General features: G+C 34.0%; 1 protein-coding gene across 8 annotated transcripts in view; it reads left to right on the top strand.

The window, feature by feature from the left end:
• The window catches only part of CDC14B (cell division cycle 14B), a 145830-nt gene that overhangs the window by 65750 nt on the left and 59266 nt on the right, over positions 1-20814 (top strand). For 5 of the 8 annotated variants that reach the window (XM_074201432.1, XM_074201433.1, XM_074201439.1 and 2 more), the window contains 3 exons: positions 7566-7656; positions 8314-8389; positions 16025-16117. In XM_074201432.1, coding sequence (XP_074057533.1) covers positions 7566-7656; positions 8314-8389; positions 16025-16117 — 260 coding nt within the window. Of the gene's footprint in view, positions 1-4863; positions 5575-7565; positions 7657-8313; positions 8390-16024; positions 16118-20814 lie in introns of those variants that run through there. The other 3 variants (XM_074201436.1, XM_074201438.1, XM_074201435.1) reach the window with 1 other exon arrangement.

The raw sequence follows: 20814 nt of genomic DNA, 5'->3' as shown, positions 1-20814 counted from the left end.
AGCTGTGTTACCTCTGTTAAGTGCCTTGGGGTAGGGGATACAAAGATGTATCCCTGACCTCAAGGAGTTTGTAATCTTTTATTATACAATATATGTATTATAATGTATTATATATGCACACACATATATAATTATGGATGCACATGCAAATGCTCATATGTATATAGATATAGACATATGTATGAATGTACATGTATAAAATATGTATACATGTGTATACACCTATATGTCCATTTACACACATACCTGTTTATAAAATCAGCTATTACAAAGCAGTGTTTGATAGCTGTTTTGTACCACTTGTGGCAAATGTATGACTTTAGAAGAGGATAGATACAGATGTGAGAATACATCCAAAAAAATTCAAATTTGGTTTTCTATAAATACACTTACTTTGGTTGTTCTTTTTCATTTTTAGATATCACTTCATAATGCTTTTTAATTTCTATTCCACATCTCCCTCTGTTTTGTTCAGACTGCAAAAATATAATAGTAAAATATTTATGCTTTCTAAGACTACCTTTCATCTTGACTCTTTCATTTTCACTGGAGGAAAGATAAAAAGTTAGTTTCCATAAAACCCTGGAAATTCTGTAAAAGGTTGAAATAACTTAGGAATACAAAGTCAATGCCTTGTCACCCTCTGTAAACTAGGAGTTGTCTGTTATTGATATCTACTTAATTTTCAAATCTCTTTAATTTAAAATATCCCTTTAAATGCTGTATAGTATAGTTATTTACATCTAATAATGACCAGATTTAAGTGAATAAATCAGAATTTAAGGAGTAAAATAAAGAGATCGTTTTATGTGTGTGTATGTATGCATACATATATATGCTTAAAATATATATATATTTAGATATACATACTTAAATTTACACACATAAAAATATATATGTGTGTGTATATATACATAAAAAGTTTATATGTAACAGAGTTTAATTGTTGACAGCTAAGAATCCTAGGAATTGGGTTAACTTATGTTCCAGTTCACTGACTGACATACTGACATACTCTGACAAGTCTCTTAACCTTTCAGTATCCCACCTTTCTAAGATTCTGAGTTGTTGGATAGTTAGCAGTCTACATTTGGATGGGAAGTTTTCTCAGGGAGAACTCTTTACACTAATGAAATCACAGATCTGAATCAAGATCAAAATTTCTAACATGGGTACTCCTAATAATTTTAGGTAAATTATTAGATGAATTTAAATTAGGCTTTAACACAATTCCAAACATAATAAAATATACTTATTTTTTTATTTTTTTTAGATTTTTGCAAGGCAAATGGGGTTAAATGGCTTGCCCAAGGCCACACAGCTAGGTAATTATTAAGTGTCTGAGACCGGATTTGAACTCAGGTACTCCTGACTCCAAGGCCGGTGCTTTATCCACTACGCCACCTAGCCGCCCCTAAAATATACTTATTAATTAGTATGTAAGAACACTATATACATATATATATATATATATACACACACATATATATGTTCTCTTCAAAATTAAAAAACCCACTTTCTTTTCTAAGTGCAAGTAAATATTTATAACATTTATAACATACTCTCACCCTATAATAAAAAATCTGAAATATAATTGAATAAGATTTATATTTGTCAAACTAATATTTACTTAAGGAAAGATCAGTATTGATAAACAAAAAATATTCTGACTATAATGAATATTTATAAAGCTATCACAACCATATAGTAGAGATTCTATGTTTGGCTCTTTAAGGATTATAAACATAAGAGCTCCCCCTTCTTCTTAGTTCTTAACATGGTTTGGATGAAATTCATTATTTAAAAAAAATAAAGAATAAGGGTTCTTCCTTTGGAGAAAGGGAGAGAAGGTTTTAATCATTAGTACTGACTGTTTCATGCAAGATTATTGATAGGTTGGCCCCATATATACTTTGCCTCCCACAGTGAGCTAAATGGCCCAGATCTGAGAATCCATTCTGATAATGACCTGTAAATAAAATCAGTATGCTCCATTTGCTGAATAACCCCATTAACTAGGTTAATAAAGGGTGTTCAGCAAATATCCCACTTTCTTTCTTTCTTAGGTTTCCCCAAAGTTCTGCTGGCTCCAGCTCCCTTTGTGGTGCCCCAGGATGTATTCTTCCATGATGTCACACCTACCACAAGGAAGCCCTGCTGTAAAGTGAAGTGAGCCCCAAAAAGGCTCAGGTAAAGTTTTCTTTATATGGTGTGGGTTTCAGTTTACTTCCTTTGCTTTCTCCTTTTTTTCTTTTCCTTTTCTTTCCTTTTATTTTTGTTAAAATCTTAAAACCTTGAAAGCCATATCATATAAAATATTTATTTTTAAAAGTTACTCAGCTGAACCTTGGACTTATTTTTCCTGTGGGGCTTCCTTGACATAATTTCAATTAGAGTAATAAATAGGAGCATTAGCATTATGAGATCTTGGGGCATACTCCAAAAGACTGAGATACTTTGAGATATTAAGGTGTATACCAAAATTTGAGTTGCTATAGTTACTAATACCCAGGAGAACTACTTGCTTAGAACTGTACTATGGAAACCAAAAGTTTGACATTTTGAAAATAGTTCTTCACAGGATTTTAAGTTAAACATACACTTCTCTGGGCCAATTGTAAGCATATGCACTCTGTAAAATAAAACTCATGAATTTTATTCAGTATTTTTCTTATCAGGTGATACTACTCTATGAATTATAGGTTCTTTCTAGTACCATTAAATTTGTCTCTTTTTCCTATTTCATCAAAACTTCTGGTTTTTTTTCCCTTAAATTACATTATTTTTGGTTTTAAGATAATATATAGAATTAAAAACTGAACTTAAGAAGTAAAGTATTTTTCTGCTGCTCATTGATAGTTTAGTTGTACAATATTATGTAGAGGACTTTGTTATTTATTACCTCTGCTAGGATCTCAAAATAGTACTTATCAAGTAATCTTATCAAGGAAGTTTTAAATTATATCATTAAATATATACCTTTTTGCACAGTACTTAGGCATTTTCAAAGCTCTTACTTGATGAGTTCTTTATCCTCCACAATAAATTTTGAATTCTTAATCTTCTTCTGTGCAAATGGACAAGTCAAGCTATGAATCTCTCCAATAACAGAAAACATCTTGTTATGAATAAACATTCTCATCATTGGCAAGGAATTGCTCTTTAAAAGCATAAAGGAAGCAATTGTGATATGTTTTGAAAAAAATCATCAAAACATCATTGAAAAACACCAGAAAGCATCTAGAAATAATATTATGAATAAAAACACTTTCTGTGGGTGGTTTATAAAACAAAATTTTTTCATATATGTGTTGAATTAACATTTTGAAAATTGCATTTAAATGATCCATTTAAAATTTTATTTTAACATTTCATTTTTCTTGTCATTTTTCTCTTGTATTTTCTTTCTTTTTTTTTTTTTTTAGAGTTTTCAAGGCAATGGGGCTAAGTGACTTGCCCAAGGCCACACAACTAGGTAATTATTTAGTGTCTGAGACTGGATTTGAACCCAGGTACTCCTGACTCCAAGGCCGGTGCTTTATCCACTGGGCCATCTAGCCACTCCTGTGGTATTTTCACTGAAGATGAACTTTTAAAAACCTACATTTCCATGTTTTAAGTTCTATAAAGTACCTTTTATAGCTAAGACATTTAATTACCTAGCTGTGTGGCCTTTGGCAAGCCACTTCACCCCATTGCATTGCAATATATATGTGTGTATGTATGTGTGTGTGTGTTTGTGTGTGTGTGTGTGTGTATGACATCACATGACTTTTCCCCACAAAGATAAGACTATTAAGAATATTATGCATGTGCAGTTGGGAAATAATTCTCAGTATCGTATACTGGGGGAAAAATATAGGATTCTGAATGATTAGAGTGAAGCATTCATTTCTCTCTTTGTTATATCTGGGAAGATTTTGTTAAGGAAATGAAATTTCATCCACTTGACCATTTTGTTCCTTCTTGTTTTTGCACAATAGATTATGTACTATGTTGTCTGATCCAAGCTAGTATTTTTTGCTGTAGTAAATTTTAAAAGTCATTTACTTGCATGCAAAAAAGGTCAAGATTGTATTTTGAAGAGAGTTTTCTGGAAAAGTAAATGTTTGCTTCTGCCTTCAGTATCAAAGTTTTCCATATAGGGTATCAGTGTTTATAAGGGAAAACTGGACTTTAGTTTTCCCTTTATGGAAAAAAATCTATTTTATGACACTTATATATGGACACACATATACTCCAAGATTTTTATTTGTTCCAGAACGTACTAGGACCATAGCAAAGTCATATTATCTATATCTACTTTTGATCTATCAACCTATCCATCTATTTATGCTTGGTCTTCTCAATATACTAAGCATTGTAACAGCAACTCCAGGTGTCAGGACAACCTCAGAACTTCCCCATGTTTAGCATGTATTTCCCTCCCTTCATCCTCTAATCACCCTTTAGGAATCTTAATCTTTTGTACTGCAGCAGGAAGAAAGAAAGTAGAAAAAATGTTGATGTTTAATGTTGATCGATCCGCTGTCCAAAGTGGCTATTGTCATTTTATCTCCAGACAGGTTTGATTCAGCAACATGTGAGGGACCTACCTAAGGCACTAAAGACAGAACAAGCTTCTAGAAGACCCAACAGAGGGCGTGCTGTCTCCAGCAGACACACTAAATATTTACTGCGTTTAGGGAAGGAGGTAGAGAGGAATGGGGTTGAGACTGCAGTCAAAGGATCATTTTCTTTTTTTCAAAAGATAAAGAACCCCCAGTTTCTGATCGGCTCATTAAGGTGCAACCCTTGGATTGCAGTTTATTAAGGTGCTTTTCCTGGATTGTAGCAATCAGCTAACCCTCTTTGCTAGAAGCTGGCACAGCTGGAGACGTCTGTTGGAGGTGGGGCCTTGGCGCCCCAGCTGCAATAACTCTTGGCTAGTCTTGTTCCGCATTCCAGTTGGAAATAACAGGGGGAGGAGCCTTAGATCCGGAGGAAACTGGCCCAGATACAAACTTTCACTTAGGGAGCTAATTCTGTATTTCTGCGTTTCCCTTTGCTTTTGCGGATCAACATTTCTATCCCAATTCTTTCCATTTCATCAGCTGAAATATTTTCCCATCTCTCAAAGAATTTTTTTAAGATCATTTAAAAAACTGCTCAAAAGAATTCACTGACATGCTCATTACCTTGAGAATTTTTATTTACTGCAGAATTTGGAAAAAATTTTTAAAAGTTAATTTCTCAATTAGCTAATGTCAAATCTAGAGGATCTCAAGAAAGTTGGCAGTCCCGATTTCTGGGCATGGCATTGAGAGGAGATTATGGTTCCTCCTTCTTTGAACTCAGATAGAGCCCTTTAAACTTTTTTTCTTTTCTTTATTTTGGGGGTGTGGCCCCGGCACTTCTTCCAAGCTGCTGGTTTGGGAAGTGAGATCCGCCCTCTTGTCTCCTTAACTTTCCTTCTCTGTACTTTTTCCCACTTCTAGCTTCCTATCTCCCCCCTCTTTCCTTCACCCTTTTTTTTCTTAGATGCTTTTAAAATCATGACGGGCAAGGAGAAGTTAATAGTGGAGGTGATAAAAGGTGAGTTTCACACCAAGGGGGCACCCAGCCTTGTTTGTCTGTAAAAGCTGCTCTGACCTCCACCCTGGACATGAGGTGGGAGGGGGGAGTACAAGAAGGACGAGGGAGACCATTGAGACTCTTGTTCCTGCTCTCCATCCTAGAATTTCTTAGTGGTTCTCACGATACACGATTGATCTTTTCTTGGGGAACATCAACTCACTGGAAGTTTCCTCTGGCTCAGGCTTTGGCAGACTTAGTCTGAAACAAAATAAATTTAAAAATAAAAATTAGCATGCTTAAAAGGAGGGAGGGGGAAAATTAAAAAATGTACTTCTTTGCATTTCTGTCCATAATGTAGAGAATCAGAGAGTTAAACAGTATACTTTTCCTGGAATACAAAATGATTGGACCTCGAGGTCTCAAAACTCGTGAGGGGTGTGAATGTTCTCCACCAGAACTCTTGGGTTGGTGGAACTTCAGCCTCTGAGTTAATCCTTTTAAAAAAATCCACTTAACTATATAGATTGCTTGGGAGAAGCATATAAATGCTTTTTATACGGGATATTATAATGGTATTTTTATTCATTAACTTATTGTATTTCAATTGTAGATATTTAAATGATGGATTTTTCAATTAATTTCTAAGTGTGGTTACAAAGTGAGTTCAGTATAGGTCAGAACTTCTGGAAGTTACAATTTTGAGGATCAGTGATTGGCATCATTTGTTTCTTTCCACTAGTAATACTGAAAATAGGACTTTAAAAAAAAAGCTCAGCATTTTGCGGTATTTTAAAGGAAAAATGAGCGTGCCACTGTTGCTTTTGTGTGTACATTATAGATTTTTTTGTGGTTTCTATGGGAGTCTTAAAGACAAAGATTTCCAAGAGGAGAGGGGTGGAGTCTAGTAACACTACTTCATATAGTCTGCTGCTTGGTTGCTGTTTAACTCTCCTAGGGGACCCTGATATATGTACTGCAGTTCCGAAGGTCCCATTCCAAACTGATTGCAGAAAAACTAACCCTTGTGACGTTTGTATTTTGAATACAAAACCTTAGCCATTAAAAGTAATAACTCTGAGCTTGTTTAAAAAAAAGTGATATCATAACTAGACTTGTTTTTGTTTTGTTCTTTGTTTTTTCTTAACTTCATTTAGAAGAAAATCTTCCTGAAAAATACCACCCTCCCCAACCCCAAATGGTTTTATAGTTGAAACAGTTGCTGTATGACTATGAATACATAGGATATTATAAAAAAAATTTACAATGTATACTGGCTGTTTACAAATGCTACAATTATACACACACACACACACACACACACACACACAAACACACAGACAACCCTGAAATAAATTTATTTATTTATTTAAATATATTTATAATCCTGAAATCTCACCAAGTATTATGACAAGCAAGTGGTAGAAATTTGTGAGTTCATTCAAAAATCAGGCTATACAGCTCTATAGAAAGTCACTTATTCCTGCTTGAATTCAGTGGGTAAAAGGTCATAGAATTAGCAATTAAGAACTGGAAGGGGGGGCAGCTAGGAAGGACATGTGTTCAAATCGGTTCTCAAACACTAATTACATAGATATGTGATCTTGGGCTAGTCACTTAACCCCATTGCCTTGCTAAAACCAAACAAAAAAAAAAAGAGCTGGAAGGAATCCTAAAGATCCTCTAGTCCAATCCCTTTCTATAGATGAGGAAACTGAGTCCCAAAGAGGTTAAATTATTTGCTAGTGTCCACAGAGGTGGAATTTGAACCTGGACTTCTGACCCCAAATCTAGACCTTCTCTACTACAAAAACAATAATCCTTTTTTTAAAAAATCCTTTTATTTACCAATTGAGTTTCCTAGTATGTGGAAACATGCATGAAAACTAGAATGTAATAAAAGAAATCTAAGAGGATTTGGATAACTTTCAAGGTCTTTTTTTTTCCCCTCTGAAGACATCAAGCTTGTCATTTTAAGAGTAGTATTAGTTTTGACTTTCTTTGCATTTCAGATCGCCTTTGTTTTGCCATTCTTTACCAGAAACCAAAGAGTGCTGCAAACATACACTATTTCTCCATAGATGACGAATTTGAATATGAGAAGTAAGTATTATCTTGTGCTCTTCTAAAATTATAGGGAATCTATTCATTTTTCACTAGGTTAGAAGAGCACCTTAGTACAGAACAACTTTAAAAACATCTTCAGGATTATAGAACTGGATAGTTGAATATTGAGATTCTATTATTAAATTTTATTCTTCCTTCATGGTAAAATAACATCTTGGATGGAGGTGGGTGGAGAGAATGCTTCCCCCCCCAACTTTCAAAAATAATTTGTACAGAATGTTGAGTTGGAAGGTAGACTTCATCTGTTCTGGTTTAGTGATACATATTTTGAAGTTTATGCTAATTTTACATTAAACTGAGTTAATAGGATATGCTTTACATTTTTGTCATTGAGGAAAAAGATTGCCATATATAATAATTATTTTTCCAAAGGCATTTTCCAATTATTTGTGTGAAAATAGAAAATATTTATTGATGGTATTCATTGTAGTCATTTATTTTTGGAAGTTTTATGTTTGCTAATATGTCGCTTCCATAAATATAAGCAGTATCTTGAAATTGTTTGTCCAGTAATAGCATTTTATGTTGTGTGTTTTTCTTGTAATTTGATTTGCACAACAAAACAAAAAACAGGCTTTTATTTAGAAAATCCAAACCATACCTACACAATTTTGTTTGTTTTCATTTTTAAAGCTTCTTCGCAGATTTTGGACCACTCAATCTGGCAATGGTTTACAGATATTGTTGCAAGATAAATAAGAAATTAAAGGTAAACTTTTTTCTGGGAGCAGATTGGATTTAATTTATCAGCATTAGCCTAGTCAGAAAAAAGAAAACATTCCTCTTCTCCAGGTATTTTAGAATGACCAATGATGTTTCCTGTGTATTTAGAGTAGGTACCTATATATTTTTTTATTTTAGAAAGTGTATCTATCTATCTATATATGTATATATATATAAATATATATACACATACATACATATATATATATATATATATATACACATATGTTATCATTTTGGTTGAACAGTTCTAATTTATGCTTCTATTCTTGAATTTTATTGGTTGTCTTTGTGACAATATTTTAAGAATGATAATAGCCACTGGATAATAAGGACAATGCAGTTGTATCTCTACCAGTGGAGTTGAGGCATAAGCAAAAACTGTTCTCATGTTTTCATTGATCATTATTTTTTGCATTATGTTAGAGCTAAAAGGATACCTTTAACGAATGATGAAACTGAAGCCCAGGTGATGAAATTACTTTGCCCAAAGCCAGACATGGAGAAAGTGAGGGGAACCAGGTCTTATCCTATGTTCAGTGTCCTTTCCACTCTACCACCTACTGTTCACCTTTGATAAGAGAAGCAACAAACAAAAGGAATGATTTCTTTGTTTCCTTGAGTAAACTTTGAACCTTGATGCTCATGTACTACTTCACACTGTGCTGGGCCAGACTTAACTCAGTCCAACCATTCAGCTTGGGGATGGGGGGGCAATAAAACATTAGTGACTCAGGAAAAAATGTTAAACTCCCCTTGACTGCCAAGTCTTTTATGCCTTGGGTTTGCAGGAAAGGCAGGCAGTCTCTTTCCTTATAAGATGAACCCAACCTACATAAAACTGGTGGCACTTTTATCACAGAAATTTTCTTCTTGATCTCCTCACTCTAATGTATAAATACTCGATACTTTTGTTTGCCAATGTGGTCTGGGTCAGTTGAAGGAAAAAGGGTGTCAGGTAATATACTACTTCTAGAGCAGAGTATGTGTTTGCAGCAATATATTTTGCTTGATTTTTAGTAGTACAGAGGAGAAAAAGAAGACAGTTTTAAAAAAGAAAATTTAAAACTTTATGCTGTCATTGATAACTTATGTGAAAACGTTTTACTAAGAAAAGGTCCTATTTAACATCATGAATAATTAACATTTCATTTTCCATTATAATCAGAGGAATCCCATGTTAGAAGGGATCTTGATGCCCATCTAGTCTAATTTATAATTGTATAAGAATTCTCTCCTTGTCTGACAAATGATCCATCAGCCTTTGTTTAAACTCTCTGGAGAGGGAAAACTACCAATGTCCAAGGCAGCCTTTTAATAATTTTAAATAAAATTGTTTAAAAAACAAAACTTCCATTCATCATGCCTAAACATTTTTATTTTTAAAAATTATTTATAATCCTTTTTATTCCTAGGACTGCCCTCTAAGACCAAGTTAAAAAGTTGAGTTCTTTTTTTGTATGGCAGTCCTTCAAGATACTTAAAAGATGATTATCTAATATTCCTTTTAAGATTTCTCTTCTCCAGGATAAAAATTCTTTAGTAATAGTAATAGTAATGTTGTATGTTTTCCTTGTAATTTGATTTCCTTTTTGTTTTTAAGGTTTTTTTGCAAGGCAGTGGGGTTAAGTGGCTTGCCCAAGGCCACACAGCTAGGTAATTTAGTAAGTGTCTGAGGTTGGATTTGAACTCAGGTACTCCTGACTCCAGGGCCGGTGCTCCATTCACTGCTCCACCTAGCCAACCCTTTTTATACCTTTTTTTTGGTAATTTGATTTTCACAACAAAAATAGGCATTTATTCAGAAAAATTCAAACTATGACTACACAATTTTGTTTTCATTTTTAAAGCTTTTTTCCTTTTTTTTTTTCATTTTTACTAAGATATGGCATGGTCTGGAGTCTCCTCATCATTCTAACCATCCTTTTCTGGCCCCTTTCTAGCCTACAATATCTTTCCTATAAATAATGTCCAGAATTGAATACAATAAGCCAAATTTATTCTGGTCAGGAGTCAAAGAAACAATTACCTCCCTAATATAGAACTAGGCTTCTCTTAATGCAACTCAAAGCCCATTAGATTTTGAAGCAATTGACTCATTTAGTTCAATCTAACTAAATACGTCTTTCTTAAAGTTAGTCATTCCTCTCCCATTTTATAATTCTGAAGTTGATTTTTGTGTTCCAAAATATAAAACCTTATTTTTGGTCTCAGTAAGTTTAATCTCACAGGATTTGACCTAACACTTTAAACTGGCCAGATCTTTTGAAATCCTGATTCTATCTTATAGTACCTCAGTTTCCTCATCTGTAAAATGAGGATAATAGCATCTGTGTCACAAAGTTATTGTGAAAGATACAAGGAGATAATTTATGTAAAGAGATTTGCAAATTTTAAAAGAGCTGTTAGTGGGGGCAGCTAGGTGGCGCAGTGAATAGAGCACCGGCCCTGGAGTCAGGAATATCTGAGTTCAAATCCAGCCTCAGACACTTACTAAATTACCTAGCTGTGTGGCCTTGGGCAAGCCACTTAACCCCAGTGCCTTAAATAAATTTAAAAAACAAAATTTTTAAATAGAGCTGTGAGTACAGATTCCTGGGAAACACTACTAGAGATTTTTTTCTAGAGTGTTACATTGACCTGTTAATCTATTAGCCTATTAATGACTCTTCTTTGGGTCTGGTTTAGTCTGTTCCAATTTCACTTAAATGTTCTAGCAAATATCCCTTCATGTTGTTCACACAAATAGCACAAGGAACTTTATCAAGTACTCAGCTAAAGTCTTAATTAAATAACTGTGGCATAATCAACCAGTTTACTAACTCTGTTATGTGCCTTTGTCAAAAAAAATAAAAAGAAATAAATTTAATATAATTTGTCATTAGAAGTAAACTTTAGACATAGATGTAATAGGTATATTATTCTAGTATGAAACCATACTGATTCATTGGGATCACTAATCCTTCTTAAAGAAAAAAAGTATTTCAGTTATTCCCTGTTAAGTATATTTCACACACATTATTATATCTAAACATGAAATAGCTGATGCTCCTTAAGTATGTTATTATGTGCATATATTCATGGGTATATAAAAGTCACACCTGCTCCATGATGCAGAAAGGTACTAGCACCAATTAACATTGGAACTTTAGGCATTCCTTAACATTTTGGGCTACAAATTTTCTCTCATCATTTCTTTTTACTTCTTTCTCAACTATTTAGCAGCCATAATCAATAAATGTTTATTAGTTCCTATGCTAAGGTCTGAGGATGTGAATATGAAAAAAAAGAGTCCCTGCCTTCAGGAGTTTACAATCTAATGGACATAGACTACATACAAAAGGAAGCTTCTGAACAGCCAGAGAAGTGGAATGGTATAGAAGCCAGAGAAGTCTCAAGTGCTTCAGCCAGTTGCAAAACAAGATATTTTGAGCTGAATTCCCTCCTTAAATGGAGTTTGGGGGTTTATAGCTTTATGGGGCAGAGGGAAATGAGCCCACCAAATCTGATTGAATCTTACAGGATGAGGATGATGTTTTCCCAATGAAGTACTTCCTGGAGTAAGACATAATAAAGCCATTCCTGATGTTCCCAAGCTCCCTAGTCTTTCCTTAAAAAAAAATCTATATAGTGCTTGCCTCCATTTTGTGATGCCTCCTGTCATTCTCCAATCATTTTTAAAGACTTGACAGAGGCAGTGACTGTACAGTGTCTGCCAGTTCTTTCACTGTAACCCTCTGTGATAATTCATCTGGACTTGTGACTTGAACTCATCAAGGGTAACTAGTTGCTCTCTTACTATCTGCCTTTTTATCTTGACTATCAACACCTCCATATTTATTTCTGTACTGTTCTTTCCAGGTCAAAGGTCTTTCTCTTTGGCACAGAAAAGAGTAACTATGAGCTGGGCAATTCTACTTTCCCTCCATCATGTATGATAAGTTTGATTAGTTGGTTCTTATTCTTTGTTATCGAAGATGACCAAAATGCCATCTCTAGGTTAGAGATGAATTGCATCATGTCTTACTGTGGCTGACAGACCAATACAAGCTTGGAATGCTCTGCCACAGTCTGGCATAAATAATCCATTTGAACATCTGGGTGACTATTTTAATTTCACATCTCATGTTTTCTTTGAGTTGCTTCAATTTTACTTTGCTTGATAGAACACTTCAGATGAATGAATGCCATGCTAGGTGGTCCTGTGCTGTCTCTCAATTTGAACAATCAATTTCCTAAGAGAGACCTTCATGGTGTCACTCTAACACTTCTTCTGACTCCCCCCACCACTACCCCTTTTGTCTGCCCCTTTACCCTCTCCACCATGAGCATCTTTCCCTGTTCAAGTTCTCCATGAAATAATCTTTTAAGAAAGCATATGTTTGACATTTGAACAACATGATCAACCCAACGTGGTCAGTGTGAACTCCTTAGAGAGCAATAATGTTTGAATGCTTGGTAGTTTAAGCTCAAGAAAGTACCTCAGTGCCTATCATATCTTCTGCAAGTAGGGTAACTATTCCTCTTTGACCTTCCTCTTTTCCTCAATATAACATTTTCTATATGATTTTGTTGTCTTCATATTCCTTAGGTTTACCAGAACCATATACTATTTTTATCTTTCTCCTGTTACCTGCCCTTGCTTTTATTCTCTGTATATATTTGCTTTGTTGTTGTTTCCCTTTACATCCATAACACTCCCTTTTCCTCAATATTGGCAGTTTCCTTTCTTAGTTTGAGTCTTCTGAATCTCATTCTTGAGAGCATTACATCCTCCTTTAAGTTATTTCCCTTGTCAGTGATTATTCTATAGTACTTGAATCCTTTAAAATCTACTCTTCCAACTAGTGTGCCTATCAGATTGTGCCCATATTGCTTAACTTCTTTCCCAAATTTTAAGATGGAGTGGTAACTTTCCCCAAGGTTCCCATTATTTCTAATACAGTAATCACTTCCTACCTAACTGAAAATCAGATCTAGAATAGAATTTTTCTCTTATCAATCAAAAAGTACTTATTATGCCAGATGTATCCATTACTGTCGATACAGAATGACAATCACAGTTCCTGCTTTAAGGAGCTCTCAGTCTGAGATTTATATATGAACCATGGTATCTATAGGATAAATTGGACAGCAATCTCGAGGGGACCACTTTTTGCAAAAGGCAGAATTTTAGCTGAGACTTGGAGGGAACCAGGAGGCAGAGATGAGGAAAGAGAGAATTCAAGACATGGGGGACACTCTTGTTGTGCCCTACATCTATTGAAGTATAAAATTATGGAGACAGATCAAGAAATTGTTAGCTCTGCTACTTTTGGCAAAGAGATGACTTCAACATTGGATTATTAACATAAGCCCCCAATTTATTATATATCACCTTGCCACACTGGAGATGTTTTTCAAATTGCTCATCCATTTCCTCTTTCTGTCTGTCCCCAGTTGTCTGTGATATATTCATTTAATAATAAGGTAGCTTTTATTTCTACTTCTGATCCTCTTTACCTTGCTTCTTTTACAACATGGATAGCCCCTTCCACCTGTCTTTTCCCTAACCAATCTTCTTTCTCTTTTTATCTGTTATGTCTATTTTGATTTGGATTGTACCCATATACAGTCCTAATCTTTAACCCTAACCCTCCAAGTTTCCATGATATCTATGTCAAATGTCCCTCCTTGCCTTATTATCTCATAGTTTAGCTTGCTTGTTACCTGTGTTTTGTAAATTTGTGTGTAGACATCTGGAGTTATGGGTTTTATTTCTGACTTTTGTGGGTGGAGGGAAATTTTATCTCTTGTGTATTTTTGGCACTATTTTTACATTTTTGCCATTCTTTATGGTATCTAGTTTAATAGGTGGGTGAGTATGGGGGAGTTAATTTTCTTCCTACTTTCTTTTCAATTTAAAGGTCTTTTGCTTAGATTTGCCAGAACATCAGGCAAATAAATTCTTACCAACTGTTCTTTGATGTAATTCATTCTAAGAGTTTATTATTCTATAACTGAAACTGTGGTCCAGAAATCTAAGTCCTATTGTCAGCATCTTTTTAAATAGCATTTCATTCCCCAAATCTGTCTTTCTATTTTGAAATGCTTCTCATCACTTGTCAGCAGTGATGAAAATAGCACCTGAGGTATCACCTAAGATTTCATATTTAATTTTTTCTTCCTTCTGGCAGTTTCATTTATGCTCATAAGAATCCCCAAGTAGTAGTCATCCTTGACAAGACCTACAATTAGGTTCCTTGTCATTTTCTGCATACCTGCCCCCAAGAAGATAACAGATCCCATTATTATTATCAGGTCTACAGAAAGCTACCTCAGGACCCCTCAGTAGGAAAACATCAACTGGCAGTACTAAGTTTTTGTTTCATCTGATCTTTATAGAATAATTTCTCACCTGATAGCACATAACATCCTTCCTTAGTATCCCTTAGTGCCTTACAAATAGTAGATACTTCACATATACTTCTAAATTGAATTGAATTGGAAGGCAAGTGACTGCTGCCTCCTTAGAGTCTATCTCCTTTCTCCTCATAAAGAAACTCGTATGTTTGATGGGTCCAAATGTTCAGTTTCCTCTTTCTTCTACTTTCTTCCCTCTTAACACTGTTAAAGATTTGTTTTTCCTGTTTAAGGAGCACTTGATTTTTTTTTCTTCTCCCATAGCATTCAAGTATTTATCACAGATTTAAAGGTCCTTATTTTTTCTTGGCTTTATTTTTTAATTGCCTTTTATTTCACTATTACTCATGAAACAGATTGGGGGTTAACCTCAGATAAGCGACAGGGATAGTTAGGCACAATATTCTTTTGCTTTACCTGTTGAAAGGAGGGTATAGAGAAAGATATATATATATATATATATATATATATATATATATATATATATATATATATATATATGAATCTAGAGATATGTATTTAAAAATAAATTTAATAATTTGTTTTAATTTTTATCAGAATTAATTTTTGGTTTTGGAGGCTTTACCATACTTCACATCAGATAGATTATATGACTTTCTTTGTCTGACCTATTAGCAATATACAGTTTATTTGCTTGCAGGCCTGGCTACCACTGTAAATTGTGAGTAAAGTATTTAGAATGAGTTGAAGATTAGGGTGGCTGGTTTAAAAATAAAAAATAAGAACAACCCAGATACCATAAATTAATTATATATTATTAATAAATACCCTAAGGTATTCTCTCTCTCTCTCTCTCTCTCTCTCTCTCTCACACACACACACACACACACACACACACACACACAAAATCTGGCACCTTAAGGGATATTTATCAATTTTTATTGGAACATGAACAGTCATCATTTTTGTTAAAGTTAGCATTTAATGATTCACGGACACAAATGTATATGTAAATATATATTAACTTTTAATTCAACAGTGTTTTTAGCATTAATGATTTAGTATTCTCTCTTGTCTCAGTTGTTAAATTTTGAATTGGGATAGATTGAATATCTTATTTCTAAGAAGAATGCTTATAAATGGAGAGATTTGGATTTTTTTCTGAAATCATAATATAAGGGGAAATGTATCAGGCCACAAATATTTAATGAATTTTAACAATAAATGGAATACTGACAGCTATTCATTTTTAATGCAGTCCCTTACAATGATAAGGAAGAAAATAATTCATTTTACGGGCCCTGATCAGAGAAAACAAGCAAATGCAGCTTTCCTCATGGGGTGTTACATAGTAAGTATTTTCTAACTCCCTAATTTAATAAATGAAAATGTACTTTATGTTCTACTGGATGTTTTAAATTTGATTCCTGCTTTTTTTTTTAAAAAAATGTATTTCTTGCTTTTTGTTAAATAAGCAAATTAGAAAGGGATAGGTTTTCGATTGTGTGGTTTGTCCCTGGAGTTAGGTAATTAGTGACTTGTACAAAGTGCTGAATTTTCAGACTGAATTTTTAGAGGTTTTAGAAATCTTTTTTTTTAATATACCATTATTTTGATGATGATTACCTTTTTCAAAGCTTAAACATTTGCTTAAGAAAAAAGGAATAGATGACAATTAAAATGTGCTTTAACTTATTTAAAAGGTGTTTTTTTCTATATGAGATAAAATCTAGTGCCAACCCTTTCCTTCTTCTTGAAAACATTTATTGCAACTGAGTGCTTGAAGAGATTCAGAAAAGTTACACATTGAAACTATACTCTAAATACTATAATTAAGTAATATCAGATAAATAGTGTGATTTTCATTTATTTGGGAGAAATGCTGCAAAGATGCAGATTTAAGGGCAGCTAGGTGGCACAGTAGATAGAGTACTGACCCTGGAGTCAGGAGTACCTGAGTTCAAATCAGGCCTCAGACACTTAACAATTACCTAGCTGTGTGGTCTTGGGCAAGCCACTTAACACCATTGCCTTGCAAAAAAAACCCAAGTTATGAAGTAATACTTGGCAGCAGAGATTCAGAGGCAATAGTAATATAAAGTGAATGGAATTCTGAGCTAAGAGGTAATGAGAACCAGGGACAGATAGCTTATATGATCCCATACAAATCATACAATCTCTTTGAGCCTATTTCCTCATCAGTAAAATGGAAGCACTAGATGTATTGGTCTTTATTTCCCTAGCACCTCTGGACTTATAATCTAGAAGGATATAAAGTTTAGCTATGGACCTATAAGAGCCTAACTAACATTCTGTTATTAGACAAAGTAAATTTTTAAACTATTAAAATCATTAATTTCTTATTTATGATTCATATGTTAGGTTTATCAGAAGTACTTTATGTGGTTTTGGGCAGCTTTAATACAGGTATACTTTGAAGAGATTGTAAGTTTGGTTTCAGTACACTGCAATAAAGTGAATATTGAAAGAAAGTAAATCATAAGAATATTTTGGTTTTTCATTGCATTTAAGTTATGCTAATACAATACTGTAGTCTGTTAAGTGTACAAAAGCATTATACCTTTTTTTTTAAAAAAAAGTACATACCTTAATTCAAAAATACTTTATTGCTAATGATTATCTGACACTTCAGTGACTTATAATCTTTTTTGCTGGTTGAAGATCTTGCTTCCATGGTGATGGCTACTGACAGATTTTTTTCCCAGTGGCAATTTCTTTGTTTTTTTTTTTTTGTTTTGTTTTGTTTTTTTTTTAGGTTTTTGCACGGCAAATGGGGTTAAGTGGCTTGCCCAAGGCCGCACAGCTAGGTAATTATTAAGTGTCTGAGACCGGATTTGAACCCAGGTACTCCTGACTCCAGGGCCGTGCTTTATCCACTACGCCACCTAGCCACCCCATATGCCATCTAGCCGTCCCCAGTGGCAATTTCTTTAAAAAATTAAGTTTGTCACATTGATTGACTCTCGAGAAAAGTCAAAAGATTTCTCTGTAATTTGTGATCTTCTTTGATAGAATTTTAACTACTTTCAAAATTGGAGTCAATCCTTTCAAACTCTGCTGCTGTGTTATTAAGTTTATATGATATTCTTCAACATTGTTATGTCTTAGGCAAGAGGGAGATACAAGGAAAAGGGAGACAGATGGGAAGATCAGTATTCAATGGAACTGTTAGAATCCATCACATTTATTAAGTTTGTCAGCTTACACAGGTGTGAATTGTATCGCTTCAAAGCAGTTACAATAGTAACTTCAAAAATCACTGATTACAGATTAATAATAATAATAATGAAAAAGTTTGAAGCATTGTGAGAATGATCAAAATGTGACACAGAGACACATTGCAAACATGTGCTATTGGAAAAATGATGTCAATAAACTTGTTCAAAACAGGGGTGCCACAGACTTTCAATATGCAAAAAACCTCAAAAAATTATCTATAAAGTGTAGTAAAGCAAAGTGCAATAAAATGAGGTATGCTTGGAATAGTAATAATTCCCAGCAATATATACCGTTCATTCACTCTGTATATAGCTTGTATATACCTAATCATTTAGAGGCAGTCAACACTCAGCCTGAAGTCAAAAAAACCTGAGTTCACACTACCTGTGTGATCCTCAGCAAATCACTTCACCTCTGTTTGCCTTAATCCACTGGAGAATGAAATGACAAATCTTTGTCAAGCAAATCCCATGGAACAGCTCCCAGTGTGCTATGGTCCAGAGGTCATGAAGAGTCAGATAACACTGAATGACCTGAACCATTCACATACTCTTATCTCCTTCCTTGGAAAGTGAGTTTTTTAAGGGAAAGGACAATTTCTGCCCTTTTTATTCCCAGTACTTAGCATAGTATCTGGCATGTTATTTATAATGTTAATACCTTATTACAAATTTGTGTGTGTGTGTGTGTGTGTGTTTGTATTTTAGATCTATGATTTTATCAATATAGGGAATTCCTAGGGAAGAAATTTTCATTAAATTTTCTACAACTTTAATTATAATTCTAGTTTTAGAATTGAGACATTCAGAGTTTAAGTGACTAACCCAGGTTTATATGCAGCAAGTATGAGTGAGAGGCACAACTTAAAACCATCTTTTTTTTTTAACCTCCTAGGCCAACTCTCTTATCAGTTCATAATATTTCCCCATCCTCCACCCCCATTTTATAGACATGAAACTGGAGCCCAACACTCAACTCAAATGACTTGCCCAGATTAAGTGAAAAATGATAATAGGTAGCGATGACTGGATTCAGATTCAGGTCCCATATCTAGACCTGTAATTTTACAGTTTTTAAAAGCATTATTTAGAGTTCAGTGTCCAGAATTGCAAGCTCAAATGAGCAGTGATAAATGATGCAATACAAGGAGATGAAGATATACATCTGGGAAAGCCTCATTTTTCATTTCTCTCATTTCACCAGTCAAGTCACTTATAATTGTGATTCTTCTGTGGGTTGAGCCTGCTGACACAGCACTTGCATTTCCTCAGATGTACATTGCCCTATATAAAAAGGAAGAATTGTTTAGGGACTTTCAGAGATAAATACTTTCCTCCTTCTGAAAACAGCATTTCCTCTCCTCCTCTTGAGGGGGTCTGAAAATTTAGAATTCAAAAGAGAGTTAGAAAAACTCAGTTCCTACTAATTATTATGTGTAGTTATCCAAAAGCCATGACACTTTCAGATAATATTTTCTTTGAAAAGATAAACTCGTAAGGGAGATGTTTAAAAATATATGCCCCCTAAAATACATACTATTGTCTGTTCTATTTTCATTGCTGTTGCCATTACCCAGAAAATCAGTATTTTACTGTTGTATGAAAATAAACAGCCTAGTCCTTCCTGAATTAGACAATTTGATTTCTTAATGTCCTGAAAACATGAATTATCAGTTCTTTTTCTCCATTCCTTTTTTCCCCTTTCTCCACTCCATCCTTGGCTCAGAGGATGGGAATTGTCCCTAAAACTTTCTTTTAATATCTCTCTTTCTCTACATCTGAGGAATAGTGTAAATTCAGTACTTCCCTTTAGTCCTACTTTTTTTTTTTTAGGTTTTTGCTAGGCAATGGGGTTAAGTGGCTTGCCCAAGGCCACACAGCTAGGTAATTATTAAGTGTCTGAGACTGGATTTGAACCCAGGGACTCCTGACTCCAGGGCCAGTGCTTTATCCACTGCACCACCTAGCCGCCCCTCTAGTCCTACTTCTTAAACCATAAATTCTACTATAGGTCATCTTTCTCATACATGACTATCTAATCCACTTTCTTCTTTCCCCCTTCTCTTCCAACTTTTGTCAACTATTATCAGGAACATCAATTTCCCTCTCTATGTATAACTGAAAAATTGACACAATGATAGCTAATAATGGTGGCATAATTGTACCAAGACACAAGAATGTTTTATTTCGAAGTGAAGTTAAATACCAGAAAGAGCCAGTGCCATCAGCTTTCAAAATGATTTGAAAGTACAAATCTCCATCTTTTCATCATCCTTTTCTATAAGTATTATTCTTTTACCAATAGCATTCTAGATCAACTAAATTCTGCTATTTTACAAGTTTTATTTAGTTAATTAATGACTAAATAGTAACTGTTATGATTCTCAATGAAGTCCTTTCTCATTTAGACAACTAGATTAATGATTTATTAATACTTTAATAGTCAGTACATTAGTTTTTTTATGATTTAATCTGAAAAATTAACCACTGTTTATAGTATTGTGTAGAAGGAAAATACTGGGTGTTTCAAACAACTGACACAATGTTGGAAAACATTTGTAAATTGGACTTTCTAATAATGTTTAGCAGATTATATGTACTTTGGTGGTTCTAATCACTGCTCTAATATGCAGTCTCCCTGTTCTTAATTTTAGTAACCATTCTTTTAGCTAACAAATCATACCCAATCCCTAGCCCTGCTAGACTAATGCAAAGTTGCATCTTTATATAATTCTTTTTTGTGTTGTGATACTCAGTGATTGGCAAGAAATTCTTTTAATTGAACTTCAGCGATAGACTCATACTCTCA

Source organism: Macrotis lagotis, chromosome X (assembly GCF_037893015.1).
Source record: "Macrotis lagotis isolate mMagLag1 chromosome X, bilby.v1.9.chrom.fasta, whole genome shotgun sequence".
In the NCBI taxonomy this organism is placed as follows: Eukaryota; Metazoa; Chordata; class Mammalia; order Peramelemorphia; family Peramelidae; genus Macrotis; species Macrotis lagotis.
Note: the sequence above shows the minus strand (reverse complement) of the source record. Positions and strands in the feature narration are given on the sequence as shown.